Raw genomic sequence first — 16,446 nt, 5'->3', positions numbered from 1 at the left:
TTAATTAAATATTAATTTATCATTTTATCATTTCCTCCATTTTAAATGTTTAGTGTTCATTTCGTCATTCGGTTTGAGTAGTCTCCACACTTGAGGTTTCAATAAATGTAATTTTTTCTCATGTTCATTTAACAGGTTCATATTATTATTCTTATTCTTTCTTTCTATATATATCATTTTATTATTTACTCCTTTGTAATTACAAAGTGAATAACCTGCCTTTAAAATATATACTAATTTTGTTAGGCATATAATCGAAGGGGTAATAAAACCTAAGGATTTCATAAATGTTTGCTCATCAAAATTTCCTTCCTTTCTTAACCTTTCCAAATAAAAATTCAAAGATTTCTCATTATTCAATGCTGTAGTATTAAATGGATATATTAATGGATAAGCTAATCTTGTCTGTAATAAATTTATCAACATATTCACACGCGTAATTAAAAGTAGTAATCTCTTTTCTTTATTTACATTACTCATCTTGCTCAAAAAAAATTATATATATATTAAGCTATACATATATATGAACTGTGATAAAAAAGAAAAAATATATACACCTTATAAATTTATATTTTAAAAATTCTTAATTTTCTCTCATTTTTCACTAATATAAATATATTCAAGTATATTATATATATATATATATATATAAATATATATATATTTTATTTTATTTTTTTATATTTTTTCCTACGGTTCAAAAAAATCATCTTTAAAATTTTTTATTTATTAAAAAAAAAAAAAAAAAAAAATGTTCATAGTGAGAGTCATTAATATCTATTTATATTATAAAAGGATAAATACGTAGACAATGTATTTCCACATTTTTCATTATTCTTCAAAAGTTTGTGAAAATAAAAAAAAAAAAAAAACTATTTTAATTTTTGTATAAAAAAATAATATAGAGGTTTATATTTGTACATAAATAATGCACACTATATCAGGTTTTTTAACAAAAAAAAAAAAAATAAAATAAATAAATAAATATATACATATATACATATATATTTTTATATTTATATAATTTTTTATACCATTGTAAAATGAACGTATAAATTATTCAAGAGTATACTTACTCTTGTCAAAAAAATCATACGTAATATTAATTATATATATATTTTTTTTAACATATATAATATATATTTTATAAATATTTTTATGGGTGCGTTTTCTTGAGCGCACTTTTATATATCTTAAACATTGTTATAATATAAGAATTTTTGAATATTCATATAAAAGGGGCTATGACATATTTTTGCCTCCTATAATATCCTTTATTATATACCTAGCATTTCTTTTTACATATATTTTACTTTCAATTTTGTATATTTCTCAATTCTCTAAGGGATCTTAAATCATCTTCAGATGTTCCACTATATAATTTATTTCCAAGATGACTTTCTTCTCTTTTTAAAATATGTAATAATGATTTAGCTGATTCCCTTATTTTTGTGTAAGCAGCTGATGTTTCTTTTATTGTTCTATCATATTCTAAACGTGTTTGTAATTTTTTTGCTATACTATGACAAACTTCTTGCAATTTATCATTTAGCATAGCAATCTCTTTCTGCATTCGTTCTTTGTCCTCTTCCTCATGTAATATGAAAAATAAAAATAAAAAAAATACATATATATATATATATATATATATATTAATCTTTTTATACACTTATGCATTTATACGTTACGCTTTTACACAATTTATTACCTTTATAATTTGCTCATGAATTTCTTGTCTTTTTACTCTTAATATTTCAATACATTTTGAAAGTTCATCCTCACTTTTTATTAGTGGCATTCCTTTCTTACGTTCCATCGTATAACTTAGAAGATTATTAAAAAAGAAAATATTTATAAAAATAATATATATATATATATATAATATATTTTTTATTTAATTAATTCATGTTTAATTAATTATTTTATTTTTTTTTCTTTATATAATGTTGAACAAAAGAAATAATTTTAATTTATTATGTAGACATAAATTGATGTTATATATATATAAAACTAAAAAATTAAAAAAAAAAAAAAAAAAAAAAAAAAAAATTAATATACATATTATATGTATAAATATAATTCAATAAATCATTTACACCCAAATTTACACTTTATAAATTCGTTTTCAAAAATTAAAATATACAATTGAAAAGGAAAATATAAATATGTAAATATATATATATATATATTTATATATAATTCATGTGAAACACATTTGTGGTAACCCAACTATTGTATATTATATATATAAAACCATAGTCTACCTTCATTTAATTAATCATATATTTTTTTTTTGTAAGTTGGTTTAATATCTCCTTTTACGTTTCTACAAAATACTAATATAAACATGCACCATATAGAACAAAAAATGTTCGTTATTCAAAAGGTGAAACAAATAAATATTATACATATATTAAAATTATATAAATATATATGATAGTTTTTTTTTCTGAACTGTTCATAATTTTTTTTTTTTTTTTTTTTTCTTCACGTACAAAAATTACAGCCAAAATATAAAACGAAAAAATCTTTTATGAACAACCAAAATTTTTTATGAGCATTTTTTTTATGTTTTTTTTTTTTTTTTTTACACATCATAATATTTTAAATTATTATGACTAAAAAAAGGAAATATATTTTATTTGTGAAATATATATTATATATATATATATAATATATAAATTAAATGTGAAAGAAATAAAAATTTCCTCTCTTTTAAATTTATGTTATATATTTTTTTTTAGAAGTCATATATATTTAAATGAAAAAAAAAAAAAAATAGAAAATATAATTTTATTGTGTCTATTGATAGTTTGTAAATACATAAACAAATAAATGTTAACATAAAAAAAAAGAAATATATATATATATATTAAAAAACAAATAAATACATTTATTAACATAAAAAAAAAAAAAAAAAAAACTATCAATTCTTTAAAAAAAAGGAAGAACTATATATTTCAAAAATAATTAATTTTGTTTTTCTTCATTTATTTTTTTGGTAAAGTAATCATTTACGTGACCCATTACACTCTTTATATGCTCAGTTAAATTATTATTATTCATAAATATATCTACCCTTTCATTATTGAAGTTGTTAATTTTATCAACTGATGAAATTCCAGATGAACATTCATAAACCTTTTCATTATTAATATAAGTAGCACACTTTACTAACTTTTCACCTTCAGTATTATTAGGTGACTCTTCACTATTCATATTTTGAGTATGAGACAATGAACTCATTTTATAAATATTGAAAAATAATAAATAATATTAAAGTGTACATACATACATACATATATATATATATATATATATATATATATATATATATATATATATATACTCATTAATTTAATAATCAAATTGCTACAATCTTTTTTTATTTAAATAAGGACAGCAACTCTAATTGTGTATTACTAGAAAATGTAAAGAAAATATAAATTATAAATAATGTCGTATAAACATTATTTAATTTTTCTTTATTTTATGACCATTAAAAATAGTCCGTATTTTCAAATATTATATATACTTACATACTGTAACATTTGAAAAATAAATTTACACAAATATACTTTTGAATTTAATATATATTCTAATTTTTTCTTTTTTTTTAAATTTAAAATAATAAATATTATACATACATATATATTATATTAAAATATAACAATAAATCTATTGCAATAAAGGTAACTAATAATTTTTTAACCAGGTCCTTTTCTTGTTGGATATAAGTTAGTATATACATATGTATAATTATATATATATATATATTTATTATCAACAAATTAAAAAATAAACATATTTTTTCATTATTTTACTTTTATATTATTCATATATTAAATGTTGTAATATCATATATTTATAATATATACCTAAATATCAACAACATTTTCTATAGAAATATTATTTTATATTTTATTCTCAAAAGTTTAAAATAATATGAGAATAAATTATAATATATATATATATATATTATTTCATTATATTGTTTAATTTTTTTTTTTTTTTTTTATGTGCTTAAATTTTATTATATGTTCTTATTATTTATATTATACTTGAAAAAAAATAAAAAAATAATATTTAAAGAATTTCTATAAAACAAGGCATAAATTTTTTATTTTCAAAAGAATTAAATGGAATATATTACATTTTTTATTGGACAGTTCTTTTTTATATAAAGAAAAATGTATATATTATATAATATATAAAATATAAATAATAATATACCTATGAAGAAAAAGGCATAGTTATAATTATATACATATATTATTATATATATAATATATATATTATATTATCTCGTATTATAAATAAATTATATTATATATAATATATGTAATATATATATAATAAATACATGCGGTGATTAAAGTTATTTAAAAATGATAGATATGTACATTTGCAAACGCATAAATTAAAATATATAATATATATATAATATATTTAAAATAATAATTACATATTTTTTTAGTATAAATATAATATAATATAATTAAATATATTATATTATATATATATTAAAATATATTAATAAAATACTTTCTCCATATATTTTATTTTTTATGCTTACCAGTACCATAAAAAAATAAAATATACTATATTATAATATTTTTATGTATATTTATTTTATATATAATAAGTTTATTATATTGTTATTAAATTTATAAATATATATATATTATATATATATACGTACTCAAAAATTATTATATTTATATAACATATATAATATATATTATATATATATAAATATTTAATTAATATATAAAATATTTTATTATTTATTTTTTATTCTTTTATATATTTCGCGTTTTACAAAAAGAAAAAAAATTTACGAAAAATATATATTAACAGAGTTTTTTTTTTAAATAAAGTATAAATGCATATTTAAAAAAAAAAAATCAATTTATATATTTATACATATATATTTTTATTTTTTTTTATTTTAAAATTTAAAAACAAATTAAAAGCAAGTAAAAAAATAAAAAAAAAAAATAAAAAAAAAAAAAAAACATAAATATTATAATAAATATTATTATATTTTCTTTTATATTATATTTAAAAAAAAAAGAAAATTGATAAATTTTTTGAAAATTTTCTTTTTTAAAAAAAACAAAAAGGTAGAATCTAATTTTTTTTTTTTTTTTCTTCTTTTTATTATTTTAAGAAAATGCAAATTTTTGTAAAAACATTAACTGGAAAAACAATTACCCTTGATGTTGAGCCATCTGATACGATTGAGAATGTGAAGGCAAAAATTCAAGATAAAGAAGGAATTCCACCTGACCAACAAAGATTAATATTTGCTGGAAAACAATTAGAAGATGGAAGAACATTATCAGATTATAATATTCAAAAGGAATCTACATTACACTTGGTAAAATAAACAAATAAAAATATAATACATATTGAAATATATATAATATATATATATATATATATATATATATATAATATTTATATACTCTTTTGATGAGAATTATAAAAATAAGCCCTAATGGAAGTATAAATATATTTACATAATATTATATATATGAAAAAGAAAAATCTTTATATATCCATTATAATATATATATATATATATTTATTTTTGCACAGGTCTTAAGATTAAGAGGAGGAGCCATAGAACCATCCTTAGCACAACTAGCTCAAAAATACAATTGCCAAAAATTAATCTGCAGAAAATGTTATGCTAGATTACACCCAAGAGCTACCAATTGCAGAAATAAAAAATGTGGAAGAACCAATCAATTAAGACCAAAGAAGAAACTCAAATGAACTATTATAAATTTGAATATATCAAAAGAAAGAAAAATTAAAAAAAATGAACATGTAGAAATATTGAAAAGGACAAAAGATACCTAATATAAATATATGCACACATATATATATATATATATATATATATTAATATATGTATGTTCCTTTTTTATTATTTTCTTTTTTTTTAAATTATGTGCATATTGATTTATACATATATGTTTAACACATTTTTACTGTAGTTTAATTTAAATTTCTCTTTTTTTTTTTTTTTTTTTTTTTTTTTTCGAATAAATATAAAAGTATACACATATATACATATATATGTATATTTTATTTTTATCATCTTGCATCATATATGTGTACACTTTTATTGTATATTATCAGTAGTAAAAACAATTAAATTTAATAAACATATTATGATGGAGATTATCATATATATATATATTACTGTTTAGAAATATATTTTCATTCTGTGTATAAATTGTAAATTATAAACAAATCAAATAATTAAAAAAAAAAGAAGAAAAAAATTAAAAAAAAATTAAAAATAGTATATGAAAAATGTGATATAAATAAATATAACATATGATGAAATGATGAAATAAATATATATTTTGTTCATATAAAAAAAAATAACATAAAATATACGTAGGTATAATTTTAAAATATTAAAAATAAAAATAATAAATGATATTATTATAAAACATTTATATTAACATAATACATACTATATATATATATTATGATTAATATAATATATACATATTTGTAAACGTCATAATATTTTATAAATAAAAAAACAAATCAATATTTTTTAAAATAATAAAAGATAGAGGAGGTAAAAAGAAGGTTATAAAGTGATGTCCATATAAATGCTGACACACACAATAATCTTATTATGAAGAATTAATAAGGACATATATATGGATATATATATATATGAATATACATACATATCTATACATATATATATCTCTATATTTCCACACTAAAACTTAAAATTTATTAAACAAACATAAAAAATATATATATCCAAACATATAATATATATATATATATATATATATATTTTTTTTTTAATTATCATTGGGGGAATATAGGTGTAATATTAGGGGATGATAAACTTTTAACTTTTTGAACAGATTTATCATTAACTCCTAAAAGAGATTTTATTTTAAAAAAACCATTTTCTCTTTTCTCATTTGTTTGTTCTTGTGTAGCTGTATTATTTTCGCTAGTTGAATGTTTATAACTTTTATTTTCTATACGTGGGATTTCTTGAGGAAATGGATTTCGATATTCAAACTTTTTCGGATCGGCAAAAATATTCATCCTATCTTCTTCTTCCAAAAAAAAGTTATATTCAACAGGAAACTTGTCAGATTTGACATCCTGATATTTGAATTTCTAAAATGAACACACATATATATATATATGTACGTATGTATTTATGTATTTATTTATTTATATAAATTCATAATAACATAATATTTTTTTTTTTTTTTTTTTTTTTTTTTTTTGTTATTACTAGTTCCTTTAAGGGGTCCTTCAACTTAAGGGATACAGAATTCATCAAAGAAAAATAACTTAGAAGAAGCTCCAAATCCTAAACAAACAAATAAACAAATAAATATATATATACATATATATATATATATATATATATATTCTTATACTACTCGTACCTTCCTCGCGTCGAACAAAACTTTGTTCGTCTTATTTTCAAGAACAATATCAAATCCCTTTTTTATAAATTCATGATGTTGTAGAAAATCAGTTTTTACAATATTTAATTTATGCTGATTTCTAATAATTTTATCAAGATGTTTTTGATTAGGTGAAGGAACCATTTGTAACTTTCTAATTTTTTTTTCATAATGATCAATGGATGCACCTAAATTTTTTTTTTTTATACATAATGTTTGTAATTTCTTTATTTTATCTAATGTATTATTAACTAGCACTCTTGATTTTGCAATTCGGCTAGTTGTCTTTTCTCTTACATCACTAAAAGAATCTAATATATAAGAAACATGTTTTACTATATCCAAATGTACTTCTTGTTCAAAGAATAACATTAAACTTCTATTTAAATCACTTATCATTATATTTATATTTTTTATTGCATCTTCTAATCTTTCTAAATATAATAAAGAATGAGAAAAATAACTATGAAGAGAGTTTAATTGTTTTCTCTCCAGAAAAAACTCATCGTCTTCTTTTAAATTTTCGCTCGATTTGCGAAATTGTATCTAAAAAAAAAAAAAAAAAAAAAGGGGTAAAAAATAAAAATAAAAATAAAAATAAAACCACATTAATACATACTATATATATATATATATATATATATATATTTATTTATATATATTTTTTTTACATATTTATTTTTTTATCATTTCCTTTCACAATTTTATTTTTTACCTTATTTACAAATGCTTTCATATTATTCATTACGACATATATGAAAAAATTTTATTTTTTTTAAAAATTAAAAGGGAAAAAAAAAAAAAAAAAAAAAAAAAAAAAGACAAAAAAAAAAAAATTAAACACTACCTTATAAATTATTTCTCAAATGAAATTTTAAATGGAGGTCCACTATATTAATATGAACGGATTACACATATTTAAAATCTCATTATATTTTTAAATAAACAAATATAAAACATGATAATACAAAATTATCATCATATTAAAACATAAACATATATATATATATATATATATATATATATATATATTTTACTTATGTGTAACACAAAACAAACATTTAAATTTAATATATATAATTAATCGTGGTATACAAAAAAAAAAAAAAATATATATTTTAAATTAAAAAACTATAGATCAACATAAAAATGAGAGGATATAAATATATTATTTAATATGGAAGTGTATATAATACTTATTTTAACTTAATAAAATGATATTTTAAATATATATATATATATATATATATATATATTCTATTCATTTTTAGATTTAATAAAAATAAATCATTTTAAGGCCTTATGCTTAAATCAAAAATTTAGATAAAGGCTATTTAAAAAAAATTTAATATACATAAAATATATACATATTTATATCAAAAAAAAATATATATATATTATATATGTATTACATATATATATATATTATAATCTTTTTTCCTTTAATAAATAATATTATGTAATAATAGTAACAATGAAATAAATAAATAAATAAATAAATAAATAAATAAATAAATAAATAAATAAATAAATAAATAAATAAATAAATAACTTATACTCAATATAATCCACATAATATGTTATTATAAAACATATAAAAATGAATTATTATGATTTACGGTGAAATAAAAAATTTTGTATAATTATAAATTAATCAATAAAAAAAAAAAGAAAAAAGAATCAAGAATAGTAATATATTTAAATTATTAAAATGTAACCTCTGTGCATTAGGTATATATAAAAAAAAAAAAAGAATAATACAACAAAAAATATATCTGTTATTATTTTTAAATGTAATATTTTTCTTCCATTTCATTATGATTTTTCTTTTTCCTTTTTTTTTTTTTTTTTTTTTTTTGATCTATTTTCTTTTAAATTATTTAAATCTTTATTTTTTTTTTTCTAATTATCCTAACACAACCCATACATATATAAATAAAACAACAAAAAGAAAATTAAAAAGAACACACAAATATAAAATATATATAATAAAGAATATATTATAAAAATGGAAAAATTACATATATATAAATCTATATAAAATATGTAGACTCATATGCTTTTTTTCCTTTTTATTTTTATTATGAATTATTTAATAATAAAAAAAATTTACATTTTCATTTTGTTTTAAAAATGTCATAGAAAAATGTAATCATATATATATATCTATATATAAACTATGAATTTCAATTTATAATTTTCTTCTTGTTCATAAAATGTTTTTAAAATGTTTTCTTTCTCTCACAAATGTACATATTTTTATATTTACAGAGAAAGAGAATACGTTTTTTTCTTTTTTTTTTTTTTTTTTTAATGGTAATATTATAAATATAATATTTCAAAATTATACATATATAATATATATATAATATATTATACCATGTTCTAAAAAACGTGGAAAAAAAAAAGTTCTATATAAATGCATATAAAATAAATATATAAAAATATAAATATATATTTATTATTTTATATATAGAAATTTTTATATTTAATTATAATATTATATATATATATATATATATATATATATATTATATATATTATATCTGAATATTATATATTACCAATCTATAAATCACCATGTATAAAAAAATTAAAGGAGAAAAAAATTAAATTACGACAAAAATAATTTTTTGACTATAAAATAAAATTGTATAAATATTTATATATATATATAATATATATACCACCAAGTGCTGTTACTATTTAAAAAAAAAAAAAAAAAAATTGTACATAAAAATATATTATAATATATATTAATAATATAATTATATTTAAATTTATATTTATACTTTATAATATACATATTATATATATAATATATTATTTATAATATTTTGTGTTGTATATATTGTATTATATAACTAATTATATTATATATAATAATATAAATGTAATATATTATAATTGTATATGAATATATATATATTATATATAATATTTATTTATAACTAAAAAAAAAAATATATAACAGTTAAAAAAATAAAATAAAAAAGACCTATTTTCATCTTTTTTTTTTTTTTTTTTTCTGTAAGATTAAATTATGTAAAAAATATTATTTTTTAAATTCATTTTATAACCACAGGAAGAGAAGAAAAAATGAAATATACTCAAATAAATGTATACGTATATATACAAAATATATTTATAATATAATATATTATATCATTGGAATAATTTCATTTTTATTATTTTTTTAAATAACGAAAAATATATATATATATTATTTATATATATATTTTATAAAATATATGTAATATTATGTTTTATAATTTTTTTTTTTTTTTTTTTTTTTTTCTGTTCTGTTTCTGCATTTATATTCAATATATTATATATAAGATTTAATATCACTTATTTATTTTATTTTTTTTTTGTAAATAAAGAAAAATGTAATTTGTTTATTTTTTATAAAATTTCTGGGTAGTTATGTTATTATTATATATATGAATATGTTCAAATGTGAATATATTCATATGAATATTAAATATAAAATAATACATAATATATTTAATATATATATATTATATATATATATATATTTGTTGTGTATATATAATTTTCTCCATTAAATCATTTTTTTCTTTTTCTTTTTTTTGTCCCACATATATATAAGCATGTATATGTAAAAATATATATTAAAAGTCTTTTTTTCTTCTTTTTTTTTAATATATGTGTAAAAAAAGCAAATAATATATAAATATATATATACATATATATTGTTTAAATGTATAATATTTTCACACACAAGAAAAAAGAAAAGAAAAAAATATATATATTTAGTTAATAGAAGAAAATAGATGTTTTAATTTAGACAAAATATTCATTCATACCTTATTAAATATATATATATATATATATATATATATATATGTGTATTTATTTATATTGAAGTCTTTTTTTTTTTTTTTTTTTCATGTGTTTATATTTTTTTATGTTCTCCCCATAGAACCCTCCAAAAAAAGTGAAATAATAAAAAAAAATTTAAGTATCATATGTAATACATTTTTTATGATATATAATATATATATATATATATTGATATATAGTTATATAAAAAAGTATCATATAATTTATTCAAGGTGAGGCAAAATAAAATAAATAAATACAATTAAATAATACAAAAACAATACAAATAAATGTAATATATGAGTTATTAATAAATAAGAAAAATACACCAAGAATAACCTTACCAAATTAATATCATATTTAATCATATTTATTCAAAAAAAAAAAAAAAAAAAAAAAAAAGAGAGAGAAAGAAAGAAAAAGAGAGAAAAAAAAAATTCGCTTTTTTCAAGAGTCAATATTGTTTTCATTTTATTTATGATATTTATTCTCACACAAGTTATATAATTAACGCGAAAATTTTCCGTATATTATATAATATATATATATTTTTACATATATTAAAGATAAAGGTTGTAAAAACATTATATGATCATATAAATATGGCGAATATAGAGAATCATAAGAAGAAAAAATACGAGTACCTACCTAAAGACTATGATACTATATTTAATCCAAATGAGAAAGAAACAGAACTATTAAACCAAAAGTATAACTCAGGGATAAATTATAATTACGATACAAGTGTAAAACATGATGATAATAATAATATTTATAATAATAATAATAATTATAATGACTACTTGTCAAATAATCCAAGTAACTTTCAATATATGAAAAAAAATAAAAAGAATAAAACAAATATGGAGAAAATTAAATTAATAAATAAAGTACCATTACATCAACAAATGAACAATGCAAATGAATATGACCATATAAATATTAATTATGATAGTAATGATGAGTGTTTAGAAACACATTATGATTTCGAAAATAAATATAATAATGATAAAAATTTAGAGAACAGAATACTTATTGAGTCTGAAGATTTTATATCATCTCGACGTAATAGTACAAGGTCAAAAATGGTAATAGCAGGCAAAATTGTACTTGCTATTTTATTTTTTATTTTAGTAGTTTTTCTTTTTACAAGATTTAAAAATTTTTTAAACATTATACATATTGTTATCGAATGGGTAGGAAAACAAGGCTCATGGAGTATACTCTTATTTATATTATTGTTTACATTTTTATCACCTTTATTTATGTCAGTAGAAATTATGTGTGTGGGCTCAGGATTAATTTTCTCAGGAGTTTATGGAAAAGCTCTTGGTATTTTTGTTGCAGTCTTTTCAGTAGCTGTAGGTTATGTGTTAGGAATGTCTTTATGCTTTTTTATTTCAAGATATTTAATTCATAATTATATATATAAAAAATTAATGGGATATCCAATATATATGGCCTTTAATCAAGCCATTAATACAAATGGACTTTCCTTTGTATTACTAATTCGTCTCTCCCCTATACTACCAGCATCTGTTGTTAGTTATATATTGGGAGTCACATCTTTAAAGTATAAGCATTTTGCCATTGGATCTATATCAGCCTTACCCAGTAAGAAAAATACATAAACATATCATAAATATAAACACAAATATAAATATATATATATATATATATATATATATATATGTGTGTGTTAAATATTTTTTATTTACACATACAATATTGTCCATAACTAAAAAATTACCTTTTATTTTTATTTTCATTTTTATTTTTTTGTTTATAGGCATATTTTTATTTGTATATATTGGTGTGCTCTTGCAGGATATTTCCAATTTGTCAGGTAATTATTTTTACACTGTTCATGTAAAATAGCCAAATTAGTTGGCTAGCTATTTTTTTTTTTTTTTTATTTTTTTTTTTTTTTCTTTTTTTTTTTCTTTTTTGAAAATGTTTATATGTATCATTTTAGCTAATATATTATATATATATAATATATTCATATCATATTTATATTATATTATGTTTTATTTTTTTTCATATTTGTAGAATTAGAAAACCATTGGACGAATTTGATAATTCTCTTTGTCGGATTTCTCATTGGAGTAATTGCAATTGTATACATTTCAGTTATAACTAAAAGAAGATTAAATAATTTAAATATAATGAATGCATCCTTATCAACAACCAATGCAGATATTGAATAAATAATTATTAAATAAAAAAAAAAAAAAAAAAAATTGAATCAATTATTATAAAAGTATTATCATAAATGTTGTAAACGTATTCTCGTAAATATTATAAAAGTAATTATCATAAATATTATAAAAATGTCATCATAATAATTATATAATAAAAACATTTTTACAAAAATTAAATTCTTATGTTATTATTACTACATGATGGAATTATAAGTTTATTTATAAGGAAGCGTAAAATTATACATTATTTTATATTTATCACAATATTTATGTATAAGCATATCTTATGGAATATTTTGGTAAATTTTGACAATATATGAAGACATTTATTATTTTATAAGTCTTTATTATTATTACAATAAATGAAACTATTTAAGTGTTTCTATTTCTGTTACTTTTACTGTTTTTTTTTTTTTTTTATTTTTATTTTTACGTATTATTTTAATTTTTTGTCTATTAAGTTTTATTTTTTATAATTTATATCTTATTACATAATATCATTTATTTCATTTATCATTCGTTCTTCTTCTTCACATTCACCATCACCTTCACATTCATTTTCTTCCTCCTCATCATCATCTTCATCTGACTCATTTGATTTATCAGATGAATTATTTTTCATTTCCACATGTTCATACGCTTTTTCATCACTTAACACCTTTTCCCTACAAAAATATGTTCACATAATATATACATATCATTGTATATATGTGTGAGTAAATATGTTTCATTTTTTATTTTTTTAATATTTACGTATCTATTTTTTATTTTTAATATGTAAGTCTTTTATTTTAACCAAGCATAATATAATATATATATATATATTTATTTATTTTATTTTATTTTAATTTATTTTATTTTTTTTTTTTTTTATAAATAATATGGTATATTTCAGTATTGTTTTAAAAAATTTAAATTTGAGATAATTAAAATTTATTTAAAAAAAAAAATAGTAATAAAAAGATAAGAATTAATATATGAAGAAAAATAAAATATAGAAACATACATAATATACATAATGTATATCTTATATTTATTTACCTTATGTGGTGATAAATCTCATCTGTCAGTTCATTCTCGTTGATTTGATTTGTATTATCAACATTATTTTCTCCAGCTGTTACAATGGAGACGTGGTCCTTTTTTTTCTTTTCGTTCAAGAGAAAAAATATTTTATTTTTGAATTCGTCACGTCCATTTAAAATTATTTTACTTAGAGAAGATGCTAACTGCACACCATAAATGTCTAATGCTTGCCTTATCTAATATCAGAAATATATGAATTTTTATATGTATTACTTTAAAGATATTACACACACATAAATATATATATATATATATATATATATATGTATAGATATTTTTATTTATTTACATGATAATCCGATATACTTTCGAATTCGTCAGGATATTCTTCTTTCACCCTAGTAAACAAATTTGACAAACACTTTTTTATTATGTTAGATAAATATTCTCCTTCCTATAAATGTTAAATATATGAAATAAATATTTGAACATTATATTATAAGAGTTTACATTTGATAGAAAATATATATATATAAGAGCGAGATAGAAAAAGAAAGATATTACTTTTATACAATTCTTGTTTAAGTTTGCATACGATATATCACATCCCCTAATATCAATACCCTATAAAAAAAATAATAATAAAATACATATATATATATATATATATATATATATGTATATATTAACATTTGACTTACTACTATGATCACATTCCATTTGCAAATCTCTGATTTTTTCACGTAAAAAGTTTCAAATGCCTAACATTCAAGTTGTATTAAAAATTAATATTTGAATAAGCAAAACATATATTGTGACACTTTATTTTTATTACATTTTTTAGATAATTCATATGTTCCGAATCATTCGTATCATTTAACTCCAATTGGTTAATGTTGTCCAACTGAGTCATAAAAAGGAATATGTACATAAATAAATAAATATAAATATATATATATATATATATATATATATATATATATATTCATTTTATATAAATCGTGTAAAGACTTATTACTGTGAGGAGATCCATTCCATATTGGGGACCATACAGTCTTAAGAAATTTCTACAAAAGATATTAATACGACATAAATATAAATATTTATATATATATATATATATATTTGTTTATTTTTTATTTTTTTATTTTTTTTGGAATAGTAGCTTGTTTTGAAGACGTACTTAAAATCTTTAACTATAGAACAGTCATTGCCACTATTTCCAAAAAGAGGCATCGAATTTACATAGCGAATTAAGAAGACATTACCTATAGTGGGATTTGCTATAAAATGATTTGACGAAATAACATTTATATATATACATACCTTAAAATTAAATGATGCAAGAGTTTCTTTTTGAAATGTTATATTTTTACAATCATAATTAAGAATAGAATGTAATAAAATGAATTCATCGTCATTAATATGTTCTTCATATATATATTTAAATTCATCCATTTTATTTATTATACACTTTATGTTAATATCTCTCTTCCATAATAATACTAATTTAATATATGTATATATTCTTTGATCATTTATAAACTTATTATTTATTTTTAAAATTAATGATATTTCTACAGACCAATTCCAATTTGTATCTATATATTCTTTAAAATTTTGTATGAAAGTATGATTTAAATTTTTATCCATAACTAACATGAAATCCCATATTTTGTTTTCTTCTACTTTTACTTTTATATGTAAAAAACCATAGGCTGTTTTAAATGAATATAATAATATACTTTTTAATCCTATACCGAATTTACCACTGGTTGAACATTTATCTTTTGACGTTAAAAATATTTCAGAAAATTTTTCTAAATCTTTTATTTTACTTCCTTTACCATTATCTCTACAAGTGATTTTATAATATGATAATGATTTATCATATT

General features: G+C 17.2%; 7 protein-coding genes across 7 annotated transcripts in view; 2 read left to right on the top strand and 5 right to left on the bottom strand.

Annotated features, from left to right (window-relative positions):
* Window positions 1-27: 27 nt before the first annotated feature.
* Window positions 28-480, bottom strand: PADL01_1365100 (conserved Plasmodium protein, unknown function; the record flags this gene model as incomplete). The annotated part of the gene is made up of 1 exon (XM_028684228.1): window positions 28-480. The coding sequence occupies one exon, from the start codon at window positions 478-480 to the stop codon at window positions 28-30; it is 453 nt and encodes a 150-aa protein (XP_028540326.1).
* An 835-nt stretch (window positions 481-1,315) lies between these two features.
* On the bottom strand, window positions 1,316-1,816 carry PADL01_1365000 (conserved Plasmodium protein, unknown function; the record flags this gene model as incomplete). The annotated part of the gene is made up of 2 exons (XM_028684227.1): window positions 1,316-1,591; window positions 1,709-1,816. 2 exons carry the CDS (start codon window positions 1,814-1,816, stop codon window positions 1,316-1,318), a joined length of 384 nt encoding a protein of 127 aa, XP_028540325.1.
* Window positions 1,817-2,970: 1,154 nt separating this feature from the next.
* On the bottom strand, window positions 2,971-3,246 carry PADL01_1364900 (conserved Plasmodium protein, unknown function; the record flags this gene model as incomplete). Its single annotated transcript, XM_028684224.1, has 1 exon — window positions 2,971-3,246. The coding sequence occupies one exon, from the start codon at window positions 3,244-3,246 to the stop codon at window positions 2,971-2,973; it is 276 nt and encodes a 91-aa protein (XP_028540324.1).
* Window positions 3,247-5,176: 1,930 nt separating this feature from the next.
* On the top strand, window positions 5,177-5,784 carry PADL01_1364800 (ubiquitin-60S ribosomal protein L40; the record flags this gene model as incomplete). Its single annotated transcript, XM_028684223.1, has 2 exons — window positions 5,177-5,383; window positions 5,605-5,784. 2 exons carry the CDS (start codon window positions 5,177-5,179, stop codon window positions 5,782-5,784), a joined length of 387 nt encoding a protein of 128 aa, XP_028540323.1.
* A 1,068-nt stretch (window positions 5,785-6,852) lies between these two features.
* On the bottom strand, window positions 6,853-8,211 carry PADL01_1364700 (conserved Plasmodium protein, unknown function; the record flags this gene model as incomplete). The annotated part of the gene is made up of 4 exons (XM_028684222.1): window positions 6,853-7,176; window positions 7,298-7,375; window positions 7,455-8,021; window positions 8,191-8,211. The coding sequence occupies 4 exons, from the start codon at window positions 8,209-8,211 to the stop codon at window positions 6,853-6,855; spliced, it is 990 nt and encodes a 329-aa protein (XP_028540322.1).
* Window positions 8,212-11,923: 3,712 nt separating this feature from the next.
* On the top strand, window positions 11,924-13,531 carry PADL01_1364600 (SNARE associated Golgi protein, putative; the record flags this gene model as incomplete). The annotated part of the gene is made up of 3 exons (XM_028684221.1): window positions 11,924-12,935; window positions 13,111-13,167; window positions 13,374-13,531. 3 exons carry the CDS (start codon window positions 11,924-11,926, stop codon window positions 13,529-13,531), a joined length of 1,227 nt encoding a protein of 408 aa, XP_028540321.1.
* Window positions 13,532-14,012: 481 nt separating this feature from the next.
* PADL01_1364500 (DNA topoisomerase VI, b subunit, putative) overlaps window positions 14,013-16,446 on the bottom strand; it is a gene marked incomplete at both ends in the record, with an annotated part of 2,666 nt that continues 232 nt past the window's right edge. Inside the window, 8 exons of the mRNA XM_028684220.1 lie at window positions 14,013-14,190; window positions 14,567-14,787; window positions 14,901-15,005; window positions 15,116-15,175; window positions 15,253-15,312; window positions 15,387-15,455; window positions 15,570-15,618; window positions 15,735-16,446. The exon at window positions 15,735-16,446 is cut by the window's right edge and continues 232 nt beyond it. Coding sequence (XP_028540320.1) covers window positions 14,013-14,190; window positions 14,567-14,787; window positions 14,901-15,005; window positions 15,116-15,175; window positions 15,253-15,312; window positions 15,387-15,455; window positions 15,570-15,618; window positions 15,735-16,446 — 1,454 coding nt within the window. The remainder of the gene's footprint in view (window positions 14,191-14,566; window positions 14,788-14,900; window positions 15,006-15,115; window positions 15,176-15,252; window positions 15,313-15,386; window positions 15,456-15,569; window positions 15,619-15,734) is intronic.

This window comes from Plasmodium sp. gorilla clade G2 (genome assembly GCF_900097015.1).
Source record: "Plasmodium sp. gorilla clade G2 genome assembly, chromosome: 13".
NCBI classification, from domain to species: domain Eukaryota; phylum Apicomplexa; class Aconoidasida; order Haemosporida; family Plasmodiidae; genus Plasmodium; species Plasmodium adleri (nom. inval.).
Note: the sequence above shows the minus strand (reverse complement) of the source record. Positions and strands in the feature narration are given on the sequence as shown.